This window comes from Triplophysa dalaica, chromosome 13, assembly GCF_015846415.1.
Source record: "Triplophysa dalaica isolate WHDGS20190420 chromosome 13, ASM1584641v1, whole genome shotgun sequence".
Classification (NCBI taxonomy): domain Eukaryota; kingdom Metazoa; phylum Chordata; class Actinopteri; order Cypriniformes; family Nemacheilidae; genus Triplophysa; species Triplophysa dalaica.
The window spans coordinates 18875152-18887369 of record NC_079554.1 but is presented as its reverse complement, the minus strand read 5'-3'; the positions used below and the strand labels follow the sequence as shown (position 1 = coordinate 18887369).

The window sequence follows — 12218 nt, the reverse complement described above, 5'->3', positions numbered from 1 at the left end:
CTGCGCTTTCATATCAACATACATAAATCAAAAGTAGGCTATACGCAAGTACTTCAATGGAACTTTTTGAAGAGAAAACTACTTTAAACGAAATACTCAAAGAAAACTTCACAGCCTAAAATTCTGGTCCTGCCTCTTACTGTGTAAACAATATGTAATATTTAGCATTTGTTGCGAGGGAGACAGACACCTCTCTAATGATCTAATTCATTATTCACAGTGCGAGTTACAGATGGCGAGGGAAGGAGAATGCATCTTTGTGCTAATGATGGCCTGTCAACGTGATATTGCTTTTATACGGCATCCTTAAAAGAGAATGAAAAGCTGAAGATAGGCTTCTGTACGAGACGCTTTTGGAAAAAAATACTGCAAGGCTCAGACGTCTGCGGCCTGCGAGTCATGCTTGACAAAATACATGCTATAAAAAGTTGTTTGTAACGTATTTTGTTAAATTTCACAAGTTTTGTTGCTTAATCGAAATACTTGAGAATACTTTGGTATACTTATAAGGTTAAAATTAAACAAATGGATCATCAAACAGAAGACTTGGCTTTGCTTTGCTTATCATTTTAAACAACCTCAGTTTTAAAGTTTTCCCTCATTAGACATAATAGTCCACAATCAAGGAAATAAATCAGAGTTATGAGTAATAAACTCACAATTGTGAGGAAAAAGTAAGAACCGTGAGAGAAAATGTCGCAATTACCTGAAAATGACTTTAACAACTATCACACTCATTCAAGGCATAAGATTGCAATTTCTACAAGCCCCTTATTTTGTTAAAATTATTCAATTTTTGCATATTCGGCAAGGGGTATGAAACTTTGAGCATAAATGCTTTTTATGCTTTTGCAGATTGTCAGAGTTAGAGAATCACCAATTGCTGTTCACATGAATTGCCTGTTTCAGCTTATACGAATGCTTTAATTAAATAAATGACATTCAAATTCCAAGTAATCGCTTCGGTAATCTTAAATTCTTTTCGGATGTAATTGTAATTGATTAGGAATCCATTTACAAGTAACTATAATGAAATACAGTTACTCAAATCTTGTATTTTAAATACGTAACTAAGCATTTTGATACTCCCCATCCCTGTACATACGTCACATGCATGTTTGGTCATACATTAAAACAACAATTAAGCATCAAAATACTTTATATATTTACTGCTGACATACAACAGATGGTAAAACAACACAATATTGTTATGAAACAGGTCCATTTTCCTCTTCATATAAATTTAGTAATACTGTTTTAAAATGTTATTTTTATAAATATACTAAGAACAATAATTCATGTTATAAATAGAATCAGGATGAATTACACGGCAGCATCCCATTGAATGTCACTGAATCTGGTCCCGCTAGCTGCTCCTCGCCAAGATGCTCCTCATGTCCGAGAGCACCAGGGATCTGTAGTTGCGTTCCAGTCCTTCCATGTACTCCAGGTAATTACTCACCCTGAAGCTGTGAATCGGTTCCTCCTGCAAACAGACAAAAGCACGAAGTACATGAGTCGATTGAGTCTTGAAACACAACTAAAATTTCACAACCATAAAACAGCGTTAGAATGGATTTGGATTCATCTACGTCAACGAAATGATATTTTTATTACATTCTGAGTACAGAACATTCTTGTCCTAAATTAGCAATGCACCAACTGGCATTTAGCTGGGCATAAGTAAAATAGTTTAGGTACAGCACAACAAACTTAATTCTATTTGTGATGAGTCAGCGGACAAATCTACACTCCTGGAATTGTGCCTCGAGTTACAAAAGGACACTTCGGTTCACAATGAATATGAGAATTAGGGAAGGGACAATAAAGCTTTATGAGGGGGTTGTGTTAAATAAAATATGCCTGCTGTGTAAGCAGTTTGGGGCACAACTGCAGACCACAGCAGTCGATTTGGCAATGACAAATAAAAGATAAACACGATGCTTAAAGAGCCAAGAAAAACGCAGATGTCAAGCATTAAGAAACAGAACTTCTTTCGATAGAATCGGTCTTCAAGCAGCCAATGAAATAACAGACAGGTGATCACTCTCCATCAGGGAGATATTTTAAATATATGGGCCGTGAAAAACACTACATGAGGAAACAGTTATTGTCAGTGATTGCCTGTCGTAACTGAGATCTCATCCAGCTGAGGGCCTGGATGAAATAAAGAAATGACATTACATTTAGTCATTTAGCAGACGCTTTTATACAAAAAAAATGTACACAGTATACTGAGCAAAGTTTTTTTAAAGAAAGAGTAGAAAAGAGATAGAAGTTAGAACTGATCGGCCAGGTGCTGACCGAAGTGTTTTCAGACGATTCTTGAGGATGGCCACTGAATCTGCTGATCTTATAGCAGCGGACAGATCATTTCACAAATGTTGAATCGATACAGAGAATGATTTTATTTCCATTTTGGGATGGCACTACAAGAAATAGTTCACCAAATATGAAAATTGTATTGAATTAAATTCCATTAAACAAACAAAAAAAGTACTTTAGTAACAAAACAAAGCACATTTTAGTGCTTTTAGGAAAAACAATAGAATCACTATGGAAAAAATATGTATTTCCTAAAGCCGAACGAGCAGTCATTCAATTCCAAAAAATAGAAACGTAACGATTAACTGACTTATTAAGTGGAAGTACCCATTCAGACATTAAAACTGTTTCAATTCTAATCATAATCTGCAAAAGAAAAACGTCCACCGGTTCTCTAGGATGCTTTTAACTATGCGTCATGCTGTTCAAAAGTGTTGCAAGGATTCAGTAGTTACAGACAACTGCTTTGAAATCCTGCTTACAAAGAATGAGTTTACTTTCTGCTATGCCGAGTCTCTTTTCTCTTGCATTCAGCTTTAGAATAATATTAAGAGAGAGAGTTATGAGTCATTTCCATTCTGATCTTTAATTGAGATGAAACGCAAATCTGCACTGTAGTCCTGGACATGTGCAAATCCTCCTCCGAAAGCGAACTGACTGAAATGGTTTGTGTGGGTTGATATGTTAAGTGATAGCATTATAACAAGAACAATAGTAATCTGATTTAGGGCAGATCTTTATACATAGGAACACGTCTGCAATGAATTTATGTAAATCTGTGCCCTTTATCTTACATTTACATGTGCATTAATGCATTTAACAGACGCTTACATTGCATTATCCTATACATGCATTTTGGTATCTAAATATGTGCAATCCCCTGGGATCGAACCCACAACCTTGCTCTTACCACTGAGCTACAGGAATCTTGAACTCTTAGTTACAAATGTCAAAGCCTACATACTTGTAATAGTTATAAAAAACACTTCTACAATTAAAATGGCAAAATATGCATAAACAATGGGATTTTTATAACCAGCACCTTTCTAAAAAACATGTATCTGAGGGAAAATATCATTCTTTGGTCTAAAGCTTCACTACAGGCCGGAGTCTGCAAAGAGCTTAATGTCAATGTGAATAAGCTGAGGGGTAACTGCACCTTTAGGAAGACCTGCAGGTCCTGCGTCTGCGTGTGCTTCAGGATTTCCTGCTCCATGTGCCTGAGAGCAGCGACGCATATGTACACCTGGTAATCGGGGCCCATGATGATGCACGTGGCCACATAGTGACAGATCTCAGACCAGTCCAAATAGTTCCAGAAACACTGGCCAAGCCACTGAATGCAGATCTGTCGAAAAGAGAGAAAGGGGAGTTGAAGAAATGTAATATTTGCACAATACATTTTTAAACAAATCAATATAAAAGAGAAAAATAACCAAGAGATGTGACACTGTGTGATTCAACGGTGAGCTTTCTTCTTAGAAATATACTTATCTATAAAAGAAACAGAAATGTTTTCTTTAATCAGTATTTTTTATTCTTGGCAGATAAACGAAAGTGTGTAAACAGCCTAACAAGAAAAAAAAATGTACGCACTTGTGTATGATATTAGGATATATTTCATCTTTAACTCTGCATTATTTTGCAATTGTTTGGTTAAATAATAGCAAATTAAGTGCTTATATTTGAAATTGCTAACAGCATATTAGCTAAACACTGAACAAATGAATACTGATTAAATGATAACTTTTCATCATATAAATAACACAGCTAAAGAATGCATCCAATTTGCTTTACAGAAATTGTATATTATTTTGCAAACATCTCTTGTCAAATAGGCTCGACAGACTTGTGTCTTGTTTCTATGGAGGTAAACTCAATTCAGGTCAAAGAATCCTCTTCAGATGCTCAATTATTCTGCAGATGTCATTCCAGTCCTGCCACACGTTCCTCCTGTACATTCACAACACTCCAGGAGACAATTTATACAGCATCCGTGTCTCGCTCTCTCTATGCTTTGTCTAGAATTCAAAACACTCTCTCAGGTGCATAGTCATAGATGGCCTCTGTGATGAAGGTGACACTCAATTTAATACAAGCAAATCTTCTTTCCTTCATATCTGTCCATCCAAAACTAGTTTCTACACTGAAGCAGCAACAACAACAACATTTTTTAATTCAGTATTTTGTTATAAAGACTTTAAAGGGAACGTTCCAGGTTGTACAACTGCATTTGTAGCATAATAACAAAAACAATTTTAATGCAATATAACAATTTCCAAATACATTATCATCTTGTTACATGAGACAATTTTGCATTTTTAAATTTGTGCAATTAAAAACTGAATAACATTACAATAATAATATATATTTGTATATATGCGTATTCCAGTATTATATATTCAGCTCTGAATATCTGAACATCATAACACACATTCTCTCATTTCAAGTCTCCTAGTACCAGAAACCAATTATAGCAATCTTTTTTCTACTGTGTAGTGTAACAGTTTCATTTAATGTATGAACAACAAGGTGAAAACGGTTCTTCTGATGTTGAGGAAACCTTCTTTCTAACATCATACTGAGAAACAAAGAAACAGGCCTTTTATTTCCTACTGTAACATTGAAACGCTACCTATTATCGTACATCCTCGGAAAGATTTGAAACATATTACTTTTATTTTTAGATGCGTGCATGTGCCTTTTAATAATATAAAAATAGTGGTTTTCCTAAACAACCTTGCAAATATATAGCTACAAGAACATCTTCCATTCTAATAACAGGCACTTAATTTATGTTTATGTATTTTTTGTTATGCGATGGGAATTAAGAGATCAATAACATTTTGTTTTCCTATTTCTCCAAAACAACCTTGCAAACATATTAAAAACAACCGCGAACAAAACATCTTTTATTCTTATTTCAGGCACTAGATTTGGAAAAATGTACTTTTAGTAACGTGAGTGGAATAATGAGATCTCCAACATCTGAGTTTTCAAAACCTTATCAAAAACCACTGAATACCAAAAAGTGGCATTTATTTTTGTCCTTGACTGCCGGAATAGGTCATATCTGACTAAATATGACAGACGACCGCTGGCAGAAACAAAGCTCTTTGCTTATACATTTAAACTCCAGAGAGATTGTTGTGTAGAGTAATCTGTGCATTTGCATATGAAGATTCTCAGTTATTCAGCTCATCACAGAACGTCCCTGTTTCTTTATATGTCAACCCTGCTGGTTTCAGGGATGATCACAGTTGAGCGAAACTCACAATGACTTTGAAGTATACGATGAGGTCAAATACCGGCCCATCTGTACCATCTAATTATAAGGATAATAAAAGAGATGAGCAGCACTTTACTGGGAGCTTTATTATGTGTATTCTGAGTTGTTTTCTTCCTTTATTATTATGTATCATCTTTAGTGCTCTCTAGGTATTGTAACTGGGCTGAAGAATTAGCTCTTAGCATACCTCTGACATTCATTTTCGTCCAGACAAACAAAAAGCCAATATGTTGGTACACCTGACATTTCCAAAAATACAATTTTTCCTTTGTAAAGAATGCAATAAAGATTATTTATTCTGACTGGTAGATTGACTTTGTGCATATCCTCTTTATTTGTAAATGACGGGTTTGACCCAAGAGTGCTTTGGGGTGTAAAAGAGCTTCTGGGCCTCTTATAATTTTAGTACTAGAAAAATAAATGTTTTTTTGTCTCTGTTTGAGTACAATCTTAATTTTTCCTGCAGGAAGGCCAATCAAATCACTTGGATATTTACCAGCATATGAGATTGAGCAGTAAAATGTACAACAATACTTTATATTGAAAATCTTGTTGAAATAAAGCACCTGAGATGGAGTGAAGCCGGACATTCTGAAGGCAGAGAAGACCAGAGGAACCTCGGCCTTCAGCAACATCTCCACGTAGTGAGCAGTGCAGGAGTAGATGGGATGAATACCTGACAGAGCGATCTCTATAGGGAGGTTCACCTACAACACACACACACAAAATGTTTCACTACTAAAGATAATAGACAATCTAAAAGAGTTTAAGGGATAGTACACCCAAAAATGAACAAAAAACTGTCAATGTGAGTAGATAATTACCTTTCCTATTTTGGGGAAGAACTATCCCTTTAAGGGGTGATTCACATTTTGCATCTTTAGCGTGCGCATATTCGTTATTTGAATTGTAGACGCACAGCAAGCACACTCAAATAGAGTGCAACGTGGTGGCAATGTGCATGTGGTTTGATGCTCATGTTTTTCTAGGCGCGTCGGCGCAGCATCGGGATGAAGATTTTCAGAAAGCCCCAAAGGTCATGTGACAAGGACCAACCAACCAATGTAGACAAACTCAGTGAAGATGGAGACACAGACGTTCACAGCATTAATAAATGCAGATTAGTAGATTTATGCAAAGTATTTTCAGTGCGTATAATCCATATATCCTTTGTTTATACCTCCTCGTCTCAACGGCTAGCGTGGCCCATGGTTGCTTAGCAACGACAGGCAGGAGAGCTCAAACTACTAAGCGCTTTACAAGGAAAAGAGAAAACTGCACGACTCGTTCTTACTGCACGGTTTTAGACACAAAATGTGAATCGCCCCTAATGATGCTGCATGCACAATAAAGGATTAGTTTACCTTAAAATGAAAAATTCACTCACCCTATTGTTATTTTAAACCTGTGTGATTTTCTTTCTTCTGCAAAACACAAAAGAAGATATTTTGATAACCGTTGGTAACCAAAAACCGTTGGTCCCCATTGACTTATTTATGGACACAAAACCAACGGGGACGACCGTTGTACCGACATTCTTTAAATATCTTCTTTTGTGTTCTTCAGATGAAAGAAAGCCATAGAGGCTTGAAATGACAAGAAGGTAAGTAAATGACCACAGAATTTTCATTCTTGGGTGAACCATCCCTTTAAGCAATAAAACAGCATTTGTTGGTCCAATGCATCAGAGATGCTAATGACAAAGCCAACATTTCTCCAGCTGCCATTGTGTCTATCTGTTAAGCGTGGACCGAGGAGATTACATGGACCATGTCTTTTCTCTTAATTGTCACTATTGTCTTCTCTGAAGGCCTCAGCTGACTGATTTACATGCATTGCATCTCTGACACTGCAGAAATATGGAAGTGTATTCAGACAACTCCTGTGTGTGCAGCATTATCATTTTCTCCACATATTTCCACAGCTGAAACTCGATTAACTGTGCTCTGTTTACCATCCGCTGTTCCGAGAGAGAGATTACTCCATCCAAATTTTATAGGGACCATAACGACTATGCCGGAGTAATATCATGATATTCAACCTTTCCTCCTAGTATTAAGACTCTTCTTATGCACATGGAGATTAGAATGATAACACGGTTAACACGCTCAGTTTTGTTTGTGGCATGCAGATGGGGAAGATACATCCAGAACATCATTAAACGGGGAAAATACCGCTATATGCTGAGATATGATATACTGTACTGTGTGGTGGTAGAAAAATCGGAACCTAAATGTACATTTTTCGATTTACAATTGCCAATCAATATTGCAGAATGCCGCATTACTGTAAAATTGCTATTTACAACTTAGATGGATGCAAGTGTTTACAAAGCCCAAGACATTTGAATGCATGTGTGCAATTGGCTTCCCCAGATGCATGTAATGAATGTTGACAAGACTGAGAAAGAGATTTTACAGCAAGTGGGAAGATAGAAGGGCTTAGAATTGTAAAACAAAGGCGGTGCTAATGGGCTGTAACTCACAGAGCCGTGTAGTCTCGGGGGCCACAGGAAGGCGGACGGCAGCAGACGGGAGAAACGCAGAAGCAGACTCAGTGAGCGGCCCACGTCACCGTGCATGAGCAGAAAGACAGTGGAGGCAAACCAATCGTGACCAGGATAACCACCTTGAAAATAAGCTGCCACCTGGGTCAAGGAATCTTCAACACAGATCGTCTGCGGTATCGACTGATTTTAATGCCAATATGTATTTGGACATTGAGAGTAAATCATACTTTAAAACACACGGTTTGCATTGTTGTATGTCAATCTGCAGCCACAGGAGTAGGAATCACCTGACTTTTGCAATTACTTTTCTCTGACTGGCGGTATCAAGGTGCCCTATCAACTGAAAACGGAAGGTTATCTGTACATTTTGCAGCTGACACAAGCAGAAACTATCCACCAAACTCGCACAGTTTTCATCCACCCCCCATAATCTCAAAAAGCAAATATTAGCTGACCAAATCAGTTTGGGAAACATATCAGTCTATCCATAATAATGTTAAAATAATGTGCACTTTTCAATAGAGAAAAAAGAAACAGCATGCACAAACTTGAAAAGTTGCTGTGTGTAATTCAGTGATCCCATTCAGATAGGAATCCCATAATGCTTGCACTACAATAGATGTCACACCCATCACTTGTATAATCGAAAAACAAGATACAGATGTCAGAGGTCACATTGATCCTCTGCTGAGAGAGAAACTCCTGACAGTGCTTGAGCAGGAGACACAGATCCGGTTCAGAATCATCTCGCAGTAACTTCAGGAACTTGCCGTACCTACACACACAAACAAACAAACACACACAGTCTTTTGTATGCTATTTAATTGAATATTCTTTTTAATAAGACCTTGCTAAACAAAGGTGAACAGGCAATGTTAAAATGTCTTCCACAACAACAGCTTGTGCACATTTACATAATTAGAACGTTCTGAAAGCAATATTTCCTGACTAATAGGGACAAATATCACTATTGAATTAAATTCTGTTTTATCACACATTTACAGTCTCTCCCTGCGAAACACAGCACCAAATGAGGGTTACACAGACTTGCAATTACCCAAATGTGCTGTGCACTATAATGCATCGCCTGATTACAGTCATTGCCTAGATTGCCTTAAGACAAAATATCTAAATGGGTTCATATCGAGTTTAACTTGTGCGCAGACATGGCACACAAGGCATCTGGCTTTCAGTGAAGCTGAGCAAGAACCATTTTATTAAAGATCAACACGGCAAAAAAGAAAGATAAAATAAAACATTTTATTCATCAGGATTTTGAAAAAAGATATTTTTAATAATACATTTAAAAACAAGATAATTGGACTTACTGCAGAAAGCTTGAAGGGACATTTCACCTGAAAATAACAATTCTGTCAAAGTTTACATCCTTGAGTTGTTCCAAATCTGTTTACATTTATTTGTTCCAATGAACCAAAAACATTACAACGGAAGTCAAAAGTGCCCCAAAACTTTTTGCGTTCTTACATTCTTCAAAGTATCTTATTTTGTGTTTAACAGAACAAGTTATTTATAAAACATTTTTTCCTACTATGGTAGTCAATGATGGTCAAGAACTGTTTGGTCACAAGCATTCTTCCAAATATTTTTCTCAGTGTTCATCAGAACAAAGAAATGTGTACAGATTTGGAACAACTTCAGGGTAAGTAAATGAAGACAGAGTTTTAGGTTGAACCGTTCCTTTAAGATTTTCGCATCCCATTATCAAATTGTTTTTTTCCTTTTTTTGAACCATAAATCTAACATAGTTTAGTGAGGTTTACGCTTAGATGATAAAAAAAAATTGAAGAAAAGAAAAGATCAAAAAGCCCCTAAAACAACTTTTAAGAAATTAAGACTTGTTGTCAGAGACTGATACTGGAAGTGTTATTTTTTACTGCCATGCCAGATATTTTTCCTTTCTACTTGTTTCTACTTAAAAGAATTGGAAAAAATTCTGATAGTGGAGTAAAACAAAATATCTTTTATACAAGACCGCTTTTAACTAGGATAAGAAAGATATATGCTGACCACAAAATGTTTGCTTTTTTATTCACTTAAATACACTAGATACATCCTCTAAAAACATGCCCTTGTATCTTATGCAGTGCTGCTCCTCATCTCGAGTACATTTATCTTCATTTTTAGCTACTTGAACTGGAAAACAAGAGTAATTAAAAACTCATTAGGAATTCAGTTTTTCCAGCGCAGAAATCTTAGACTGTACAAGTTAAACTTGTTTTAGTGATGCAAGATAAACAAAACAAAATACAGATTAAGAAATGATTTTAAACCATTGGTTGATGCTGTATAAATACCTGAGCGAGATCTCCACACCCAACTGCTCCACGGATGAAAGGCTCCTGCTCTTCACACTGTGGTCCATCACTAAACCCCAACCCACACCCCCCAAAAACGAAAAGACTCATTCACATCTCCTCCACAGGCCACACAAACCAATTTAAACTCAACAGATAGAGAACAGATTAGTTAAACAGCGTTGCAATATGTGTTGTTTAATAATACATTCTTATCCGAGCATCGGCCGACCCACAAATCATCATCAACAGTGCGATCTAAATTCATCATGATTCACAATGGCCTTAATGGAGTAAATGCCCCTGGTGAGAGTGAAATGAGCCCGTTGATATAATTATGTAGCCGTTCCTCCATCCTCATTAATAGCGTAACGACGTCAAGATTGTAATGATGACATAATGTTGATGGATGTGCGCCTCATTCAGGGAATGGTCCTGATTGGCTGGCAAGCGAACCAATAGGAAGCCTGGGAAAACAACTGGTTATGACGTGAGCGGCTAAGTGAGACGAAGCACGCGTGCAGTGACGGCTCGCCCTGACCGATTTGGTAAATGAGAAGAGTGGTACAGAGCTAAAACCAGAGGACGTGTACAGCAAACTATGTAGTGTGCCAAAGTGTAACCAAAATATCATAACTGAGATCTTTTATTTATAATTAAATGAATGAAGAAATACACTTCGAGTGATAAAAATGACTTGATTGTGAATCAAACGTCACTTTACAGTCAGTACAAACATACAAATGAGAAGATTGTCCTCATATTAAACGTTTCTGTGGAGCATTTCTTACTATGCTTTGTTAAAGTGTTTAATTGATTCCATTGAGCCATTTGTAAAGCAAAATAATCAGGATTACAAAGGTTTATAATAAATCTTAAAACAATAATAGTTTAAGAAGGCTGTGATTCTTCTTTTGAATTAGTTGTATTAAAATGGCTCAACCCTGCGGATATTTCTTACAGCAGGGATTTAGGAAAAAAACACCACCAATATTGCTTTTCGGAACCATTATGTTTAATAAATGAAACCCACACAGCCTCGACCACAACTTTCCATTCCATTTGTGGGAACAGGAGGCAGACGAATGTCTTTCGAAAGAATAAGTATACCACAGTGAAATTCTTCTCATAGAACTGAACTTAAGACAACTTGTGCAGTGGTTCATGGGTCTCAGGCCAAATCTGGTTTATGAGCAGTCAAAAAAACAGCCTTTAAAGGCGTTTTAAAAGGAGAAAAGGTTTCTTAAATGTTATATTTTGTTGAATTCAAAGGATGTGTTTCATTTGGCATTATCAACCAAATCAGGCACAGGCCAAAAATCAGGTATGTACATTATTCTGGACTACATAAAATATAGGTTCACTTGGAACAAGAATAAACATGATTTGTGTCCTGTAACTTATTGGCTGACCTTGAGCAGAAAACATTGTAATTACATTTTGTAGGATGTTGGTACAGTCTTGGGTCAACACGATATGCAAAATCAAATCTGATTCCAAAAGCATTTGAGGACCACTGATGTTGACACTGGACACAGTACGTGCAGAAAAAGTAATTCAAATCAACACCACAATGTTCTATTCACAGACGCCTATGTTGCTCTTCACGCATTTCTTTTGGCCCTGAGGTGTGGGTGATATCTCTGCTAGACAGAAAACATCTTTCATCAAGTGCTTTGACTGACCTTTATATTCTGCAGGAGGAAAGAAGCAGTCGACGGATGAAGATGAGAGATGCAAGACGACCCTCTCCAGCAGATCGGCGAGCACTGTGAAATCG

General features: G+C 36.8%; 1 protein-coding gene across 3 annotated transcripts in view; it reads right to left on the bottom strand.

The window, feature by feature from the left end:
• Nucleotides 1-1141: 1141 nt before the first annotated feature.
• tbc1d32 (TBC1 domain family, member 32) overlaps nucleotides 1142-12218 on the bottom strand; it is a 32045-nt gene continuing 20968 nt past the window's right edge. Inside the window, exons 28-34 of one of the 3 annotated variants that reach the window (XM_056764816.1) lie at nucleotides 12125-12207; nucleotides 10439-10521; nucleotides 8783-8898; nucleotides 8100-8254; nucleotides 6181-6321; nucleotides 3485-3673; nucleotides 1142-1486 (exon numbers count right to left, since the gene is read on the bottom strand). In XM_056764816.1, coding sequence (XP_056620794.1) covers nucleotides 1367-1486; nucleotides 3485-3673; nucleotides 6181-6321; nucleotides 8100-8254; nucleotides 8783-8898; nucleotides 10439-10521; nucleotides 12125-12207 — 887 coding nt within the window. In that variant the 3' untranslated portion in view covers nucleotides 1142-1366. Of the gene's footprint in view, nucleotides 1487-3484; nucleotides 3674-3706; nucleotides 3820-6180; nucleotides 6322-8099; nucleotides 8255-8782; nucleotides 8899-10438; nucleotides 10522-12123; nucleotides 12208-12218 lie in introns of those variants that run through there. The other 2 variants (XM_056764817.1, XM_056764818.1) reach the window with 2 other exon arrangements.